Genomic DNA, 19,866 nt, shown 5'->3' with positions numbered 1-19,866 from the left:
TCCCCTTCCTTCTTACCACCAATCAGAAAGGCACAGTTGTTGCAGTGTAACAGCCTGTTGTTTGCAGGACCTCTTGGCGCAGTGGCACTGGGTCGCTTCTCAGTGTCCCTTTCAGTGACTGTACCCAGAAGGAGAGCAGTCAGGACTTAAGGCATTTTTATGCTGTTTCAACTCTATAAACTCAGAATTAGCAGCAAATGCTCAAGTCTGAGTTACTAATGAGGCAGAAAAATGAAGTTTAAAAAAAACCCAACAACACAACATCTTTCCTAACAATCACAAAAGCATTAAATGAAGTCAGAACTTAGTAAATCAGCCTAATGTAGATCTTTAGATGCCCAAGATAATTTTTTGCCTGTAAGAAAGAAAGGAGGAAGAATCATCACTTCCTTTTGTTAGCAGGACTCATCTGAGTTTTGTTAATTGCTTTCCATTGAGATTAGAATCTGGGGAGCAAGTTAATAAGATTATGAACTAGCTCTTCCCACATCAGCACAGTATAGTAGCCTGCACTTGGTAGTAACTACTACATTTCTGAATTCCCTCACGTTCATTCCTGTATCCTCCCCCCGTTTTGTTCGGACTATCTTGGTTGCATTGGATAAGTATGTTCATTTCCAGGAGCACTTTCACTTTTTTTTCTCTCTTTGTTTTGCTCACATCCCTGCACAGTTGCTGTGATGTACCCAGGCAGTGACAGTATGTGAGGGTGCTGTCAGTGCTGTACCAGGCACCAGCTGTTGGGATGCTGAGAGGGCCATATGAGAGCTGACAATGCTCCTCTCCACCTTCACACTTTCTTTTTTTCCTTTTACATCTCTTCTTCCCCAGGGTAGCACAGACTGTTACGTAATTCTCCATCCCTAGGGCTGGGCAAGTCTTAATATTAAACAGGACTGGATATTTTTTTAAAAAAGAGTCAGCATTTGTATCCTGAACAATGGCAGGAGAGCAACCTCCAGGAAGGGGAAAATCGTCAAGTACTTTTTTTTGGCTATTGAAAAGTAGCTGTAACTGAAGACTTGGTTAACCCTCAAAATGTTGGGTTATGTATGAGGAAGGCAGATGTTTGGTGATGTTGATTATATTTCATTATGCTTGAAAATAAAATAATTTTTGTTGTATTTTGTATCACTTAGAAGAACCTGGCTAATTGAACAAAGAATGTGGTCACTTCTAAGTTTGTTTGTTTGTTTTTTCTCTTCTGCTTCCTGGCACAGATCTCGATTAAGTACATCATGTACGAGTGTCAGCACCCAAACTGCTTCTGACGATCAGGTTGTCAAATTCTGGGATGAACTCAGTTTAGTTGGCTTACCAGATGACATTGATGTTCAAGCCTTATTTGAGCCAACAGGTAAGATTCATTTCTCTCCTCGTTTCTCATCCATCTGTGTGGGTACAGTAGCTATACTGACAATGAATGAAGCTTTTCAGCTTTTTCAGCTGATTTTTTGTGCTCTAGTGTTTGTCAGGTATTCAATTTTGCATTCCTTACTTTTGCCAGTGTTACGTGGTGTTTCTGTGTGGTTTCCAATTCGTGTACCAGACAGACAGTCCTAGTGATGGGACTTGGTTGGTCAGGTTGATTGTCAGACTTGGTGATCTTGGAGATCTTTTCAGTTGTTCAGTTAGTAATATCTTCAACATCCTGATTGTATTTTGGGGAGGAAAAAAAAAGAAGTGTGACTCAGCTTAATATAATTCTTAAAGTCTGAATTCTATAGTTTAACCCTCCACAATGACAGCGTGAAGTTAGGTGATCTAAAACAAAGGAAGGAAAGATTTAAAAGAGAAGATATCGGAAGAACAACAGATTTATGCTCACATGTTTCCAGTATCTGCAGATTTTCTGTCAAAAAAACTGTATGCTTTGTCATCTGTTCTTTCATTTTAATGGAGCTTCTCTTTTTAGTCAGTTATGAATTACTTTTGTGGAAAGCATTTATGTCCTCACGCTTTGATGCCAAGAGTCCATTCACATATTTTACCTCAAAAATGCAAATATGTTTCTTCTTAACTCAGTGCAAGTATACAAATGTCATTCTTTCATGAGTGTAGAAACTGATTTTGAAGTTTAATTAGAAAAAAATAAGGTTTTGTTCTAAATTGTTATACTGTAGTGTGTAGGGCAGGGGGGGTGATCAATCTAAATTATTTTAAGTTGTCATTATTATTTGTCCATGAATCTTCCCAGGCCCTTGCAGAACTTCTTGGGGAGTTTGTTGTTTTTGTGGCTGAAGGATGAAGTTGGCCAACTGCAATACCTAATTTCAGCAGCTGGTGTAAAGCATTGTTTCAAATGTACTAAAAAGCTGTCTCAGAGTTCCTTCAGAAGTATTCTTTATTTGCAGCTGGTTTTCCCATGATTGAATTAGAAACGCATTTTAAAATATTCCCGTTGAATTCTGCACATTCTCCTTGTGCAGATACTGAGTTATCAATAAAACATTTCTGCTTATATCTGCTTAATGCATTTGTTGTATTGGCACAGTTCTCTGTGCTGTGATGCATTTTGGACTTTAAAAAGTTTTATGTAGAATTCTGAAGCATCGTTTGAGTGCATTCCACATAAACACACAGATCTGTGTGCAGTCACTGGGAAATGTAAGTTAATAGTATATATGTAGATGAATGTTATCTGCAGTAAAACCCAGGATCTGATACAACTCTGTGAGTGTCTCATGCACAGACATTTTGTATACACCCCCTGTTATGATTCTATGGTCAGGCATCTGAAAACTAGAAACAGATGCACAGAGTGTACCACGATGAAGTGAAAGACTTTTTATGTGTCAAAAGGTTGCAGTGTGTTTAGCATTTGGTAATATCTGCAGTATATTTAATGTTTGGTAATCAGGCCACTAAATATTGCAATGAGAAGAGCAAGAGGAGAGACTATTTGTCTGGCAAGTGTGTACTATTAGAACTGAGTTTTGTGCTAACAGGAAATGCTTTATAGAGCTGTAAAACTGAAGCTGCTCTCTCCCATTACATTAGGTCATTGCTGGGCTCATCAACGCTGTGCAGAGTGGTCATTGGGAGTCTGCCAGACTGAAGAGCAGCTATCAGTGAACGTGGACAAAGCTGTTGTCTCAGGGAGCACAGAAGTGAGTAAAATGATGAGGGTGCTTGAATAGGTGGTGGGGTGGGGCTGAAAAACAAGCAGGAAACAAGTGCCACACAAGGTATTGCCAACAATATCCACGTACAGATCTCTGAGCTTACATTCATAATAGTGGTTTTTTTGTACAAGTCTTAGTGATAAAACCCTACTCTTGCAATTTCTTCAAGAGACTTAATGATAGATTCCATGCAATTCCATTAATTCTCACTGCAAGTCCTCTTCTAGGGTAAGTGGAATGTGGAAAGTACACAGCTGAGCAATATGCAGATAAAAAAAAAAAAAAAGCTGAGTTCAAATTAGCAAATTCCCTGCTCAATGGAGGAAAGTTTTTGTTTGCTGGTTTATATTCTGAAATGTTAAGACTCATATAATACAAAAATTCTCAAGCTAGAAAGTTGATACAGGAAAACTTGTGTTTACTGCCAAGCCTCTGTTGTTATTGTAAATACTGATAGAAAGATGTTGTTCTGAAAGTAATAGGAGATATTACTTTTGGGGCAACCCGGATAGGTAGTGCTTCTCTATGAAATGACAGGGACTTGTGATAAAGCAGACACCTTTGAAAGGGATGCTCTCCTTTTGGCATTGTGTTGGAGCGATGAGGAGACCTATTTCACATAGTCTTTACTATTTGTGGCTGTATTTTTCTCAGTCATATTTAGTGGATTATTTTAATAATTTTATTTTCTCTGTTAATCAGTTGTGCTATCAGCAAATGTGCATAATTTTGCTGTCTTCCCAATGATCATGCTAAGGCTTATTTTTTAATTGCTTCTTAAAGTTCTGCATTATGTTAAAATAGCAAAACAATGTGGAAGATGCCAGTAAATGTTCTCCATTGTATGGAGTAAAAAGCTGTTTTAAATCGGCCTTTCAATGTGAGCTGTATAATACAGTTTTCCTTGTGCCATCTGCTTTTACGTGCACTCATACTGAATAAATGCTTTACTTTGAATAATATAATTGATTTCTGTGCGTCTGCTTTCAATGTTGAAGACTACTCAGAGTGAATGAACCTGACAGAACTCAGTTCTAAACGAGTTTGAAGATGTTAAAACATTCATATGTGTGTGCATGTATAAAAAGAATGGAAAGAACAAGGTTAGGTTTCTATCTGTCCGTCCATCCATCCATCCATCCATCATTTTTATATCTCACTGTAGGTTTTGGTTACCTTTCTTTCTTAAGTAGCTATGGTGGTGGTTTGTAGTCATTCTGTTATCCTCTCATTGCCATCCGTGGCCTTTTTCCAATTCATAAGCTGGTTTATGACAGGCTCCTCGTAGTGTTAAAGCTTGTACTTTGCTCTGTTGAATTTGATCCTGGTTGCATTATTTCAGTTCTGCTTCTTTCTGTATAGTACTTTGCTCCTCCCTGCTATTGGTGGTACCTCAGCCTGATGCCATTAGCACACTTTCAGTTGGATGTAGGTGTTTATAATGCAAATATTGAACTACGTATTTTTGAAGAGTTCCACATCTCTCTGGTGCAGTGCAATTCCTGTTTCAGTCTTGTCTTTCCTTTAGCCATTGTGTAGCTTCTCTACTCATGATCTCAAATTCTGCTATTAATTTTTTTAGGTTAGTCTGTTGCAGATGTTTTCAGTGCACTGCATAGAGATGAGAGAGTTTTGAATCAAGTGCCATTGTACATAGTTTCTTTTCTATTCAGGCCTTGCTGAATATCTTGAGAAACTTTTCTCCCTTCAGCACAGCAGTCAGCCAACAAAGGAAGCAGTTGTTTTGGTCATTCTGTTTTGTCCTTCTTATGAAGTCCCCAGGGAGAGAGCAAGAGTGAGAGCGTAAGGGAGATTGATTGTAGAGGAGCAGCTGGGCTGAATGGGTCATCTTCATCCCACTGTCTCCAGGGATGGCTTTGCTGCTATTTTTTTAAGAAATAAGCTGCAAACTCCTCTGTAGTTCTCTGTTCCTGAGTGTGGAGCAGCACTGTGGGGGCTGCATAGAGTTGTATGCAACTGCTTTGTTGTGTCTGTAGTGCTTGGTCGTCATTTTTCACTGTCCTCAGTGCCTCAAAACTTGTCACTCAGCTAAAGAAGGCACAAAGAAGTTGAAGACGCTCATCATATTCTGCTGCAAAAACTTTTCTTTGTGCAAGGCTTTTCCGAAGGTATTGAATGAGTGGGATAGCAATTCATTTCATGTACTCTTTAGCATTTACAGCTGCTTGCATTTTGCATTTGCTAACATTTTGGGCTTCGTTCTAGTGTGATGTTACTGCATTTTAAGAGCGAAGTATCTGCTTGAATGTTCTGAGCACTGTTGGCAGCGCGGATGCAAGTATGTGCTCAGGGCTTACAGAAGAATAATTTAAATAAAAACAGGCTGTATGTTGTTTCCCCTACTTGCCACCAAATTCGTTTTTTATGTTGTTGTTGTTTGGGGATTTCTGGCTTCTTGGAAGTCCCTCTGGCATCCCATGGGTTTCTGATGTGGTTTGTAGCATTGACATCTTCCTTTAGCTTGGAAAGTACTTTTTCTTTTCCTTATCTTTGCACAGAGATTATTTTTTGACATGCAATAACCTTTTTCTTGATAGTGAAGTCTTTAGGGTTAGGTAATGCAAGTTGTGGAGAGCAATTTGTTGCTTTTCTTACCTTTGAGGGTGTCTCAAAGTTACACTGATGTTACATTGATGTTTCTCATTTGTTAGGATGTCTATTGTTTGCAAATCTGTTCTAACTGGATATGACAGTGTTTCTTGTTACTCTGTTTACCAGTTGAGATGTCCATTTGGCTTCATTGAACTTGTGATTGCATTAATGAAGCTCGTGTGGACATACATACTCTGGAATAGATCAAGGAATTATGTTATTTCTTTTTGGGTTCTCCTCTTGGCCTTTGTTTTCTAAAGGCTTTAAAAACAATACTGCAGAGATGTCAGTGTCTGCATTTCACAAAATGGTCTGCTTAGTGTTTCTTTCTTTCTTCAGTTGGTTCTTTCCACTCACTCATTTTATTACTCAGGCACCTGACCGATGTCTTGCATGTCTTTGCATCAAGACATAGGTGGGCTCTTTGTCTTTCCTTCCATATTGTTGTAGCCCTTATGGATGCTAAGTTGATTCGTTTAATCTCACTGCTTACCATGCTTACCAGCAACTGAAGAGTTCATTTTCTCAGAACCACGTTTCGAACTAAAAAAGCCCTAAGGCAGAGCTGCTGATACAGGTGGTGAGTGTAGCTGTCAGACCTTCATTCAGGATCCTTCATAAGAGTTCGGATTTTTAGCTCTGGAGCTTGAATAGTGTTTGAATACGCTTTCATGGGGCTCTGGAGTCATTTTGTTTCAAGTTTTGAAAGAAAAGATTGATGATGTAGAGGAGAAAGCTTCCTATGACTTACTCGATCCAAAACTTATCTTCATTGCTTATAGTTTATAAGTGCTCTTCTCAGTACATTAAAAAAAAATTCCACAGTAAAGAAGTTGTCATGTTGCCAATTTATGAAGAGTTGGTTTTTCTTAGAGATATTTGTGCTAAGATGCAGAGATGATACTAAAATGGAGACGTGAAATAAAGCAAAGGAAAATGACTGGACAGAAATCAGAGGATTTATTAAAAAATACAAACACCAAACAATAGTAGATGTGGATAAACAGAGGGTTCTGGTCTTCTTTGTATTTCTGGCTTCAGTGTTATATTTTCTTTATGACTCTGGCTTTTGATGCTTGGATGAATGATACAGGGTGAGCTTACTGGCACTGCCATTTAAAATGGAGGCCCTTAGGGCTTATGTCTGCTCAGCTCTTAGCGAGAGTGGTTTCTGAAGTATTTTCAAGTCTTTTTAAATACTACTTTATAATTTCCTTATTCATTTTACATATATTGAGTAGGTGGCTGTTGCTTTACAGTCTGCTCAGGAAAAATAGAGTTCACTACTCATCTGCCTTACGTTGTCTAAGCATAACTCTTCTTTATGCTGCAAAGTCCCACATCACTGCATTATCCCCTAATTGCTGAAAGCTCTCTGCTCCTGTCTAGAGCATCTTGCACTCTAAACTACAGCAGTGTACACCAAAATTGCAGTAAATTACCCTGAAGGACCCTGGTGGGCTGGGCAGATTTTAGCAATAGGGGTTACATGGCTTGCCTAGGAAGGGAAAATGATTTGTGGTAATGGTTTAAGGAAGTTGTGCAAATCAGAATGTAATAAAGTAGTTTTTTTGTTGTTTATTTTATTTTTAAATATGCAATTAGCCCAATTAAAGGAGTGAATTTAAGGAGGACTCAGTAGGTAATGTTTGGACAGCTTCTGTTGACAAGAAAGCAATGTAATATCAACTTTCCCAGCCAGCTCTCTCTTATGATAGGACGCAGAGAACAGTTTACAAGTTTGGGAGAGCTTACCAAGGATAGCAGAGTCAAAGAAAACAGTGTTGGTGGAAACTGAGGAGGTTCCTATCAGCTTAAAGACTGAGTAAGGGCAACATAGTACTGTTGAAGCATCTGAAGGAGTCATCCCAAAATACAGTATTATTCTGTTTTCATTTTGTAAGATTTCTCTTAACTCTGAGATGCTGTATGGCTCCTTATGTATTTATCCACTTGAGAGCTTTCATTTTTCCAGCAACAGCCAAGTGTTTTTTCAGGACCGAGGCTCTCACAACCAGAGAGCTGAGAAATTGCTCTCATCTTCTCCCACCCATCCATTTTTTTTCAGTTCATCAGGGCAGTATCTCCTCTCAGGAGCAGGCAGCTGTTTTCAGCTCCTGCTGAGTTCCTGAAGGCTGTTTGGCGTGTTATCACTGCTGAGAACTGGAGGACTTGTTGCTTTGCATTGAGGCGAGCTAATCAATAGCATCTTGCCTTGTTCCAAACTATAAAACACTCTGCTGTCTTGACACTCTTCTCTCCTGTATGCACTTTTCTCTTGGTAACACAGTCTTTACTTTTATTTAAAGCAATTTCCCTTGATTTCTGCTACCAGAGGCAGGAGGTTGTTTGTGGATGCTTCCAACTCGGAGCAATGTAACAAGGCTGATGCATTAAATTCTCAGTTGATTTTTTTTTTTCTTATAATCCTTTGCACCTACAGTGTTTTTTAGTTCTTTGCTTAAGACTCAGTTTGAGCATGATTCTTGTGAAACTAAACTGTAAGGAGGAAAAAAAATGGAGGAGAAAGTTGAAAACCAGTTAAAACACACAGGTTGTTTGTTTGTTTGAAGTGTTTGCCCACAATTGGAATATAACCTCACCTCTTAGCCTCAGGAATTCCTCTAGGGATTTGTAGGCATTTTCCTGCTGTTGAAGACAAATCTTGTACTTCAAGGAAAGACGCAGTGACTACAGGTATGGCTTTGGTACCTAATGTTTTAATAATGTAAATTGTCTTCTGCGACCTAATCTGTTCCAGAACAGTTTGCATTTTGGTCACCTAAAGTCAGATCATCTGTGTTGTGGAGAATATGAATCAGGCAGTTCTCACAGCTTGTTAAATGCCACCAGGAATGCTATGCCAATGAATTTATAACTGTATTTTCCAAGCTCTGCAAAGCAGCCGTGGCATCTTAAAATGATCATAGTTGTTTTTGTTTTACTCTACATAATTCTTCTGGAATACCCTTGTATACCATAAATGATGCCAACATGGCTTTGGCAAATCCGCTGAGGGTTAGGAGCTGCTGTGGGAACCAGTATGTGTTCAGTTTTTTGCAGATCCTGCAGCTGAGAACAGATATTTTCCTCTTCAGCAAGATTATAAAACTTAGTTCTCATTAATACTGCCTCATGAGCAATGATTTAAATATTCTTCCCTTGGAATTAAAATAAGCTGTGCCATGACAGACTGTTGTTTATTGAATGACACTGTCCCATAGCAGCTGCTTTGCAAGGCATACGTGAAAATAGAGGAGCAGGGCGTAGGGCAGGAGTGAGAACAAGCAGACAAGAAGGAAGAAGGCTGACATTTAAAATTACTAGATTATTGAAAAAATCACCCTCTCCCATTTTCTTCTATAATCTGGTTCTAGGAATCAAGTAAAAAAGTAGATTTGATACAAAAAGAAAACCAGCTTTTTGCCTAGTAGTTGGTTTTGTTCTTACGGTCACTTTTGCCAGATTTTTATTATTGTTTTTAAATTATCCAGTGGGATTCTGTGCATTCCATTTTTAATTCTGCAATGTAACACAGAAGAAAAATGTGTCGTTCTCACATGTAAAGGATTTTGCTTCCTATCAGAACACAGTCTTTTTAGATCTACAAACTCTAGGGCTCAGCTTTCGGAAGATAGTTGTCAATGTCCTCAGTTGTTTTATTACCTACATTTGCTGGTACAAAATTTTTCTATATCCCTGACAGTACTTAAAATCTATTTGGAACTGAACAACATGAATCAAGAACTCTTTTATGCTTTTAATGTGTCTTTGTAATTATTTAAGCATGTTAGATGTGGCTACCTTAGAATGTAATGAGACTCCACCCTTGAGCATCGGTCCTGAGCAAAGTATTTAAACGTTGGAGGGGACTCCTGTCATCTAAAATGGTCTGTCCCAGTGGTATGGTTACAGAGTGAGAGGCAGCAGCATGGGGAAGAAATGGGCTAATAAAAAGTCCAGGCAACTTTGGTGAAAGATGGGCTCTGAAATAGATTTTCATTTTGACTTTTCCATTTACAGAGGCAGAAAAGTTCATTTATTTTCCTTGCATTTTTGATGTAGTTGTTGCTCACTTGTGAATGTTTTGATAGCTAAGCACTGCACACTCAGTGTATGTTGATGAATGCTTAGAAATTTCAGGACTTGCTGGGTGGTTGGGTTCATAACAAGTACATTGATGTCACTTTTCAGTCTTCCTAGTAGTTGCTACCTTATAACTTGCTGTCATTATAATTTGGTCCTGTTGATGAGGAAAAAGGAGCACGTGATAATGTGAGACTAATTTAGCTATGGCTAATTTTTATCTTGTCTTTTAATGAGTTGATTCTGTTGACAAAAGAAGGGAAGGCATTAATTTATGAGCCATGGTTTGGAGGAGTATTTGATTCCTGAGATGAAGCAGTGGAAAAGATGCATGTTTAGATTTGGATTTTGGTGTTTTTTTTTTTTTGAGGTTTTCTGTTGATTCACTTTGCTCTGTGCCTTCTGTGAAGTAACAGCTGTGTTTTCATCCCTACCTTTTTGCTTCCAAATAGATGGGAAAAAAAATAGTGAGTGCATCAACATGGGCAGTGCTATTGTCAGTATAACTCATTGATGATAGCGAAAGTGTATGTTGTTCTCTGGTGCAGACCAAGTTCGTGCTAAAGCTTCACTCCTGCCACCTTTGCAAAGGAAAATGCATTTTAGCTTATCTAATAAACTCTATTTAGAATAAGAGAGACCTTTCCATAAGCAGTCAGTTTTTTTTCAGTGCATTAATACAATTCCTGTGACTTCATTGTCCGGTTCCCCCTGTGCTCTCCAGGTCTGAACAAAGCACAGTGTCACCTTGCAGAGGTGGGTCTGTGCAAATGCTGTCTCTCCCACTAACTGCACTTCTGGAACGTAGGAGCCAGCAGGGAGGGCAAACCCTGTTGTTCCTCAGGGTGCACAAGCCTCCTGAAGACAGAGTTGGTATGGCTTCATCTAAAGGAAGTGTTTTATTTTGCCGCTTCACATATTGCTTTGTTCTCTCTGTGGAGTGCTGCGGTTGGTCCTGCTGTAGCACCAGGATAGCAGGGTCAGCCTTAGTCTTCACTGTGTGGGGTTTTCAAGGTGAATCCTTAGAAATATGCACCTCTCTTGAATCCTGGATTTTGAATATCTGGGTCCTTGTATCAAGGAAGAGAGACAGTTACCACACAGAAATTTCTGAGGGGGTTTTGATGCTGAACAGAATTGGGTATTGCAGATGTGAGGGGCAGTCTGTGAAGTGTAGGAAGCAGGAAAATGGGCTGGGGGCACCAGAAAAGCAGCAGCAGTAGCACAGAAATGAAAGCCAAAAAGCCTGGCTGAGAAACATGAAAGGGCTTATGTTCCTGAAGGAATTTCCAGTGCAGGTTTCCTTTATTCGGTAACATTCACTGAAATAATTTACTGAAAGCTCTGAAGTAAAATTGTTTAGTGTGAGTTCCAAACTGGTAAAGTGAGTTTCACAAAGGCCTTTTCTTCCTTTTTGCATGACTTGAGTAGAAAGCACTTCTTCCATAATATGCCCAAAGAAAATCCTTACCTTCTCCTCCTCCTCTCGTCCTGGTGCCTTTCTTAAATGTTGCTCCAAGCGCTGGAACTGGAGTTTGTGTTGAGGCAGCACTCTTGCTGGGCATTTGATTTCAGGAGTTTCTATCTCTACCAAGTTATTTTGGGGCCTTACGTACAGGGTGTTAAAAAAGGACAGAACCTGATCTCTGAAGAGCAAAGGAAGTCCCCTAAAGGCAGATCATCGTTTTCGGTCGAGACTGGGCTCTTCCTCACAGAGTGCCTCTGTGTGCTGTACAGAGTAACCCATGGTGGTGCTTAGCTGTAGGACACAGGGAGGTGGTTGCTGCTGCTCTTAAATATTTAGTCTATTTATCCCATTAATATTTTCAGCAGATACGTGTGTGTATACATATGTGTGTGTATGTGTGTAAATATATGTGTATATATATATATATATATATAAGCAGAAAACCATCTCAAAGCAAGTATACCTATCAAAACTTAAATAAGACAGTGTAGCAGTACCAACCAATTCCTACCTTTCATAGATAGTTGAGTACAGACCTCATTTTCCTGCCTTACTCCCATCTCCCTTGTGGCTCCTGTTTATTTAAATATTTCATATTCAGTCTTTTTAAAAATGGCTGATAGATCTTTTATAGTTAATGTTGGTTAGTTTTAGTTAAGACTGTGTGCTCATGATGCTGTGAGCATTATAGAAATAAGGCATTTCTTCTGCCTTCAGAAGTTTATTCTTTCAAAGATAGCACTTTGACAAAAGGAAAAACACCCCAGTGGTACATTGCTGAGGTGTAGCATTGCTTTTGGGCACTGATAGACAGCTAGAATCTAATCCTTTTGTAGCTGTTTCCCTTATAAATAATGTATTATTCAATTATATATCTTTTTTTTTTCATGGACGTTGGTCACATTGTTTTTTGTAACAAGAACTCTGAAGTTCAAACTCAATACTGAAGTTAGAGTTCTAAAATGTATTTGGTTATTCCAGTCAAAAGAGTCTTAGTAGTAGCCTTTTTCCTGCTAATTGTAGATTATTTTCTGCTATGGGTCTTCATTTAGGGCTTCCACCTATCCTCAAAAAATCACATGAGCATATTTTAGTTTGAAACTCAGGAGTGCACATCCTACTCTGTTGGCATCAGTTTGCTTTTTAAGCAGTAGCTCAAAAACTGCTGCTGAGATAGGTGTACTCAGCAGCTTGCAAAACCAAAGCATTAGCAAAAAATAGTTTGGAATTCCCTGAAGGTTTTCTTATTAACTTCCACTAGTGTAAGTTATGTTCCAGAGTTGCAGATTGAGCGTATACATTACAGGCATCAGTACAAGGCAGTCCCATTAATGCAGGTGTCCTTGAGTGTTGTTTTCTGTTGTTGTTTTTTCATTTTAATAACATGGAAAAAGTCGTGAGGGACGTGCTATGAATTATTCCCAAACAGGGACCAAATGCCCTTCCTGTGCAAGTCTGTGACACTTGGTGATAAGTGCAGCCACTGCTTGCAGTGAAGCTCCTGTTCCTGATGGTCTTACCTTACTGATACCCATCTCTCTAAGTGAATGGCTTGGTACTATTCATTTTCATCTCTGTAATTGTCCATTTCGCAGATCTTAGGTGGGAATAAAAAGCAGGCAGGTGATGATAGGTCAGCTGCCACTGATGAACTTGTAGCTGACCCATACATCAGTCACAATTAATATCAATAATCCTATTCAATAGTATCGATCGGAAGAACTAATGAAATTCAAATGAGTGCTTCTCGTAAGATGTGTATTTACCTCAGTGGTGTTCATGTATTCCTTTAAAGATGCTTTGTTTCTCTTCAGTACGCTGGGGGAAAAATAGTTGTGAAATAAATGAAGATTTGCTTCCTAGAGCATCTAACATTGGTCAAACAACTGCTACACCTTGAATAGATTGCTGCAACATGGCCTCGCTTCATGTGCATGCATGCATTCAACCTGCACTCTGGGCATTTCTCTATTACACATACAGCCTTCTCCGTTTCAATTTTTAATTGGTAAAATACTGTTTTCTTCCATTCAAAAATATTTTTCCATTCAGTTTCTGTATGAAATTGCCTCCCAGAGAAGTGGGCAGACTGGCAGATTCTGCAGAGTAAATAGTGAATCTGGATCTACACACACTGCTGTCAGATATCCATGCACGTGCTGCTTTGTTGATTTTCTTCCTTTCAGTGACTGCAGGTTGTTATGGCAATATTAGCTGGTGTCTGCATGGTATTCCCAGGGAGATGTGTTGACAAATCATCAACCTTTAAAAGTGAATGGAGATTTGTAAAGAAAGTAGACAAAAAGACAGTTAAGTTGCAGTCGTTTTTCTGAGCTTTGAGAGGAAAACACTCATTTTCTACAGTGTAAACGGATTTGCTACCTAGAATAGGGAAGAGTTTCAGGCTTTCCAAATGTCATAATAGGTGAGGTCTTTTTTAATATAACTTGAAATAGATGATGAATTGCTGGGAAGACTGTTAGAGCTGTGCATCCATCACTTCCCAATGTGCCTCAGGCACCTCCCGAATGTTTGCTTTCTGTCAGACTTAAAATATTGTGATGGATCAATCTGCCAGTAAAGGTCGGACCTGGCAGCAGTGCTCATTCATCTGAGAAACCAAAAGGTCAGAGTAGTTAAGGCTCTGGTAAGACCAGAAGCTGAGCATCACCACGTGGTTGTACACCCACTCTTAATTTCATGTGAGCGTGATGGAGTTGCTGTGTGTTCATTTCTTTAGTCTTGTTGTGCACCAATTTGGTGTTCTTCAGCTTTTCCTGAACTTCATTAATTGAAGTGAATCCATGGAGTGATGAACTCTTTGTTTCTGTATGGGTGTCTTTAGTGAGCTGCTCAGCCTAGTACTGGGGCAGCATTGTTGTTACAGCTCTGTGCAGAATGAGAGCCATCGTCTGATGCTAAGATTTCCATGCCATCAAATAAAATTGGTTTTAGAAAGCAGCAATTGAATCTGTATGCTTTTAGCCATCTGAACAGTCACTCTGATATTAATGGAACACTCACAGTAAGCAGACTGCGTCTCTTGAAGAGTATATTTGTAGATGGTGAGCATTGCTAAGCTTAGGAACCAAAACAACACAAGAGAATTTCTGCCATGTTCAGGGGCTGGAGTGTAACTGTGATGTGAACTGGCAGCGTAGGCTGTGCCCAGCAACAGGAAAAGCAGAACCCCAAATCGTGAGGCTTGGAATCTCAGATGGGCTCCCATTCTTTCTCCAGACCCATATCTTTTGTTGATCCAAGTTGTCTCCTTTCACTGGTTCTGATGTATTATTCATGTGGTTTCAATGTGGTTTTATTTTGATAAAGGAATGGAATTTCCTCAATTTTACTGTAAATGTGAGAAAAAGCTTTTATGGTGTTGTTGTAGTCTTAGTTTAGCTGTAACCAGATAAGAATAAAAACATCAAAAACTCTGTGGCCTGTCACTGGAGATTAAGGGAAAGCATTATGAAGATATAGGACTGTGCTTCATGTAACTATCTGCTACAAATGGAATGGAGACATCATCTAATTGTTTGTGCCTTATTCCTTCAGGAGTGTAAGAAGCCTGTCATCCACAGCAGCAATAAAAGCTGCGCTGAGTCTTGTAGTGGGGAGAAGGATTTTAATGTAGAAGAGACCAGGTGGGAATTGGTGCTGAAACAGAAGTAAATATGTACATTTACTAAGGGAATCTGTGATGTATAAAACATAACACTATTTCTTGGCAGTTTTTTTCCATTTGATGGCACTAATATCTCTATAATTAAGAACAATGGAAGCATTTAAAGAAAAACTGTGTACTGTTACAAACCATTCCTTTTTTAATTGAACAGCTGTAATTTCCACCAATGGAACAAACTATATTATAAGAAAATGATTATTAGTTTAAAATGCAAAGTTAAATGAATGCAAAATTAACAAACAGATGGTGAAGAATTATTGTGTTTTATTTCACTCCTGGGTAAAAGGACTCATGCGTGATTGTAAAAATGTCATCACACTTCGTAAACCTGAAAGCAAACAGAATTTGCAGTTGTGCACATCTGTTTTGGGACACTGCTAAAGGGTTAGAAGAATCAACGTTGTTTTCAAATAAGGGCATTCATCAAAAGGATATCATTTGCTTAACAGTTATGGCTTCTGCTAAGCATCAGACCTAATGTTCTGTGGAATTCATTACAAAATTTGGCAGCTTTTTTCTTTGTAAGCTACTGAGGCAGCGTGCTGCAAAACGAAACAAGCAGCCTCTTCTTGTCCCCACATCCTGGATCCCCAGAACAGCAGCTGAATTACCTGCAAAATAGTTGGCCTGTGGCTTAAGAATTTTAAATCCATGCTTTAAAATGTTTGCCCAGGGAATGTTGGTGATGTCATAGAGTAAGTGATGAGAAAAACAAGTTGCTTATTTGTGTGGGTCTTTTTTGGTAGTTAATGAACTAAAAATATACATACATACATACATATATACATATATATATATATATATATATATATATATATATGTATGTATATATGTATGTATGTATATATATATATACATACATATATATGTATATATATATGTATATATATATGTATATATATGCATTTATACACATATAAAAACCAAAGGGTCACCATGCCTGGGGATGAAAGATGGGAGGAATATGTGCAATTGGCTCATTCAGTCAAATTGGGAAAAAAAAACAACAACCTAAAAGCTCACGCCAGATGAAACATGTGAAGCTTTTATTAGAAAAGAAATTATATTAATGTTTCAAGCTGGTATTTTCAAAGTATGCCATCTAATTGCTTTATTTGAGCTCAATTTACAAAAATTAGCGAACTGAAGATGTAGGATTTTGTTTACGATGACTCTGTGCCATTTGGAGAATGCAATTTAGAAACAGCCAAGGAAATAGGAATTATGAACAATAAGGTACTGATTGCAGTCAGTGGGGAAGGAATACTAAGGAGGTGCTCACTAATGAGGGAGGTATTAAAAGCAGGAAATTCTTGTATTTTTTCTGTGTGTGTGCGAGCATAATCCAGAGTTCCTTGTTGCCATATCACCACTGTTACCCTGTAAATCAGGTGGATCATTGAGTGTGTATGTAGTGGATTTGCTGACAGTAAGCGTTAAGCCAAGTTAATATATCTACAAAATCTTTCTTAAAAGGATGTGTTGTTAAGACTCCCAGATCAAATACACAAAGTTAGGACATGCCGGCAGACAGGTTGTCTGCACACAATTCGTGTCCTTTGTGTACATGCCTGATGACGTGGACTTTGGCTGTGTGATCACATGCAGAACAGTGAGTGCCTGATTCACTCCAAAGAAGGATGTTAATGTCTCTTTGGTGTTACGTTTTTTTTTGTTGTTTTTCAGTGTTCAGCTATGTAGACTGTTTAAATAATAGTAAAAAAGAAAGAATTATTTTTTTCCTTGTCATTTTTCATTATCATTGCATTGAAACAAGCACATGAAGTACCTGCATATGCATTTTTCCAAAGAGCAGATTTATGAGGCCTTTTTCCACGTCGTTTTCCATTCTTGTCAAGAGAAAACAGTTTTTTTTTTTTTTTTAGTTTAAATTAAGAATATATATTAATTTGGATGGCCCATTGCTTATTGCCGTGCTGACAAAACCCTTGGGGTGGATTGTCAGTGTTACCAATAGAAGGCTTTTGTCAGTGTGTTTCAGGCAAGCTTCAGCTCAAGGCTGACATCTGAATTTCAGCCTCTGTGTGGACATGCCCTCCTGGGAGCTGTGCTTATGTTCCAGTTACAGCCATTGGAGATCTAGTGGGTATTGTCAATGGGGCCTGAAAATAGACACCTATTGGTTGGTCAGCTGAACTGCAGTGAGGTGTACTCCATAAAATTACCATGTTTCTGCTCAATGTAATGGGAAATGAAACACTTCTTATTATAGGCACAAAATGTAGATACTGAGATGTCTTCATCTGAAGCCTTATGTCATTCAGAAACACGATGCAACTCTATCAGGAGATAATTGTCCATGATGCTATCAAGTAACTTCCTATTAAATAACTGCACATAGAATGATGCCAGCCTAGCTGTAGTGATGAAGGCATAACCTACAGATTGCACATGCCTCTTCGTGTCCCTGCGTGTGATTGAGCATCACTGCTGGATTGTGCTGGATCAGGCAGAAAGTTGACTTCAACTCAGTGTCTTTGATGATGACCAGTGCCAGATGTCTTCTCAGACAATCATTAAACAGCAAGTATGTAGCAATATTTCCCCCAGTTATTTTTTGTAAAGCCTCCAACAGTTAGTGGCTCAGACCATGCTCTGCCAGCAAAAAGAAATTTCTGCATGTACTTCTTAAGACCTTCCACACATGAAGCAAATGGAACTGGTACAATAGTCTGCTTCCTGAGCCTGCCAAAAAGCAGTCTGAACCAAAACTGAGGATTTCTGTTTTGGCCTTGTTTATCCTGAAGTTGTTGATCCTGGAGCCTAATTATCACAATTTAAACTATGTTAAATGTTACTGATCTTCTCATTGTTGACATGCTAAATAAACAACAAGCTCACGTGCCCTTCTTTCACAGTGCTATTAGATGAGAATTGAGGGAATGGTTGTAAGGCATTGGAAGTTAAGACTCACTCGAAACATTTACGTTATCCTAAATCGTGTAGAAAGCAAGGATGTGTATTAAGAAACTGCTTTTCTTCATTTCTCAGTTTGTGTCAAGTTTGGCCAGATTGCAGCTATTCCTGCTTGTCTGTGGTTTTTCACAGTTTTAGAGCAAAAATTGTTGGTTTCTACAATTACAATTTTTCTAAAAAATGTCAGGGTATAATAACCATTATAGTAATCCTTTAATACAGGCTTTCCTTGTTAATAGCAATGTTAAATTGTGGTTATTTCCGTTACCATTTATTGCATTGTACTCCTAAATGCAGCGTGGTGCTTAAAATGTTTCCTTTGACATTGAAGGTGCTAATGGTCATTAGTATCTTTAAGCAATATCAGCTTTTTTGCTGGATCATGGTCATTAACGAAAATGACTGGAGCTACCAGAAAACATATCTTAATCTCTGTTTACTCTAGAATTTTGCTGACAAATTAATGACAAGTTGTTAGTGTCCGCTTCTCCTCAGCTATCAGTTTATATTTTGAGAGCCAAGTTGGAAGTTTGTTCTTACTGGTAGTACCTTACATTGTTTCATTAAGAACAGATGGCTTGTGCAGAGTTTTGAATATGCTATAGATTTTAATTATAATTAAAAACACTTCTTGTTAGCGCAGGTTTTGTCAGCTTACCCTTTTAAAACAAACTCTTTTTGTTATGTAACTTTGCATAATAAATGCAAATATTTTGTCTTTTTGTTAAACATTTTGCAAGACAATGCTAACATTTAACTTCATTGTACTAATCAGGTTGCAAGTGAGCTTTTATTCAAAGTTCTTATTTTAGCCTCTATTTAGTGTCTGTGTCTCTTGAGGGTTGTTACTTGTCCATTTGCTGAGGCAGTAATGCTATGAAGTAGTAAAATGATAAAATGGGACCTCGTAATTTCTTCATACTGCTGTATGGATCTAGTCTTCCATTGTGCTGAAAATAAATGACTTTTCATCATTTTAACTTGCTCAAAATTTTGGAATACGCCACTGAAAATGGGAGGTAGCAGAAGTATGGGTAGGATGAGAACTTTCCTGTCATGAGTGAATGCCTTAGGAGCTTACTGGAGAAAACCATTGGTAACAAATGAGGGACATTTTCAATAGGAAATAATCAGTTGCTGCTGCTTCAATGACATTTATTTTATTCAATATACTCTGAATAAATAACAGACAGTCTCTTCAGCTTTAGCTTTGTGACACCCCATCACATTTTTGGTGGTTTGTTGTTTTTTTTTTTTCTTTTTCTTTTTTTTTTTTTTCCAGTAGAACAGTGCTGTAAAATTATTTGATCCATGAACAGACAGTGTCCATCTTGCTTCATCCCTTAGAAAGCTTGGCTTCAGCTTCTACCCCTTTGACAGAGCACTGTGTTTTGTGCTCATAGCAGTGAAGTGGAAGGCTCCATGCTGGCTTTTCCTCTCTTCCTGGGCTCAGCACGTACAAGGCACATGCTGTATTTTATCAGAAGTGGGATTTATGTCTCCCTTTCATCTCTGACTATCTTAATACCATATTTTAGTACTAGAATAGTAAAGCAGTACTTGTTACTGAGTTTTATTTAGCAAAGCTTTTATATTTTTAAAATTATTATACTTTTGCTGTTCACATGCTTGCTTTTGTCTTTACAAGCAGTCGAGCTGGCTGCATGCTTGCTCTCCTAGGGTCATAGTGTGGGGCCTATTTTCAGCAAAACATTGGCTTCTACTGCTGGAAAAGTAACTTCTCATCAACAGCTGTTGCCAAAAAAAATCCCTTTGGGCATTTATTTCGTCAGACTGCTTTATATGTCTTATAAATTCAGCAAATGTTGATATTCTGTGCTTTTTATTTGCTTCAGATGATATACACCACATTGTTTTTAAAGTGTGTGTTTTACTTAGCTGCCAAATGCTTTTCATTGCCAGTGCAGTTTAGCAGATGGGTTTGAAGG

The 19,866-nt window shown here is 38.4% G+C and overlaps 1 protein-coding gene across 13 annotated transcripts in view; it reads left to right on the top strand.

Annotated features, from left to right (window-relative positions):
* The window catches only part of KMT2C (lysine methyltransferase 2C), a 187,043-nt gene that overhangs the window by 77,032 nt on the left and 90,145 nt on the right, over nucleotides 1–19,866 (top strand). For all 13 annotated transcript variants that reach the window (XM_052692586.1, XM_052692582.1, XM_052692585.1 and 10 more), the window contains 2 exons: nucleotides 1,221–1,357; nucleotides 3,001–3,110. In XM_052692586.1, coding sequence (XP_052548546.1) covers nucleotides 1,221–1,357; nucleotides 3,001–3,110 — 247 coding nt within the window. The remainder of the gene's footprint in view (nucleotides 1–1,220; nucleotides 1,358–3,000; nucleotides 3,111–19,866) is intronic.

This window comes from Tympanuchus pallidicinctus, unplaced genomic scaffold (genome assembly GCF_026119805.1).
Source record: "Tympanuchus pallidicinctus isolate F22 unplaced genomic scaffold, pur_lepc_1.0 scaffold3, whole genome shotgun sequence".
Lineage (NCBI taxonomy): Eukaryota > Metazoa > Chordata > Aves > Galliformes > Phasianidae > Tympanuchus > Tympanuchus pallidicinctus.
Note: the sequence above shows the minus strand (reverse complement) of the source record. Positions and strands in the feature narration are given on the sequence as shown.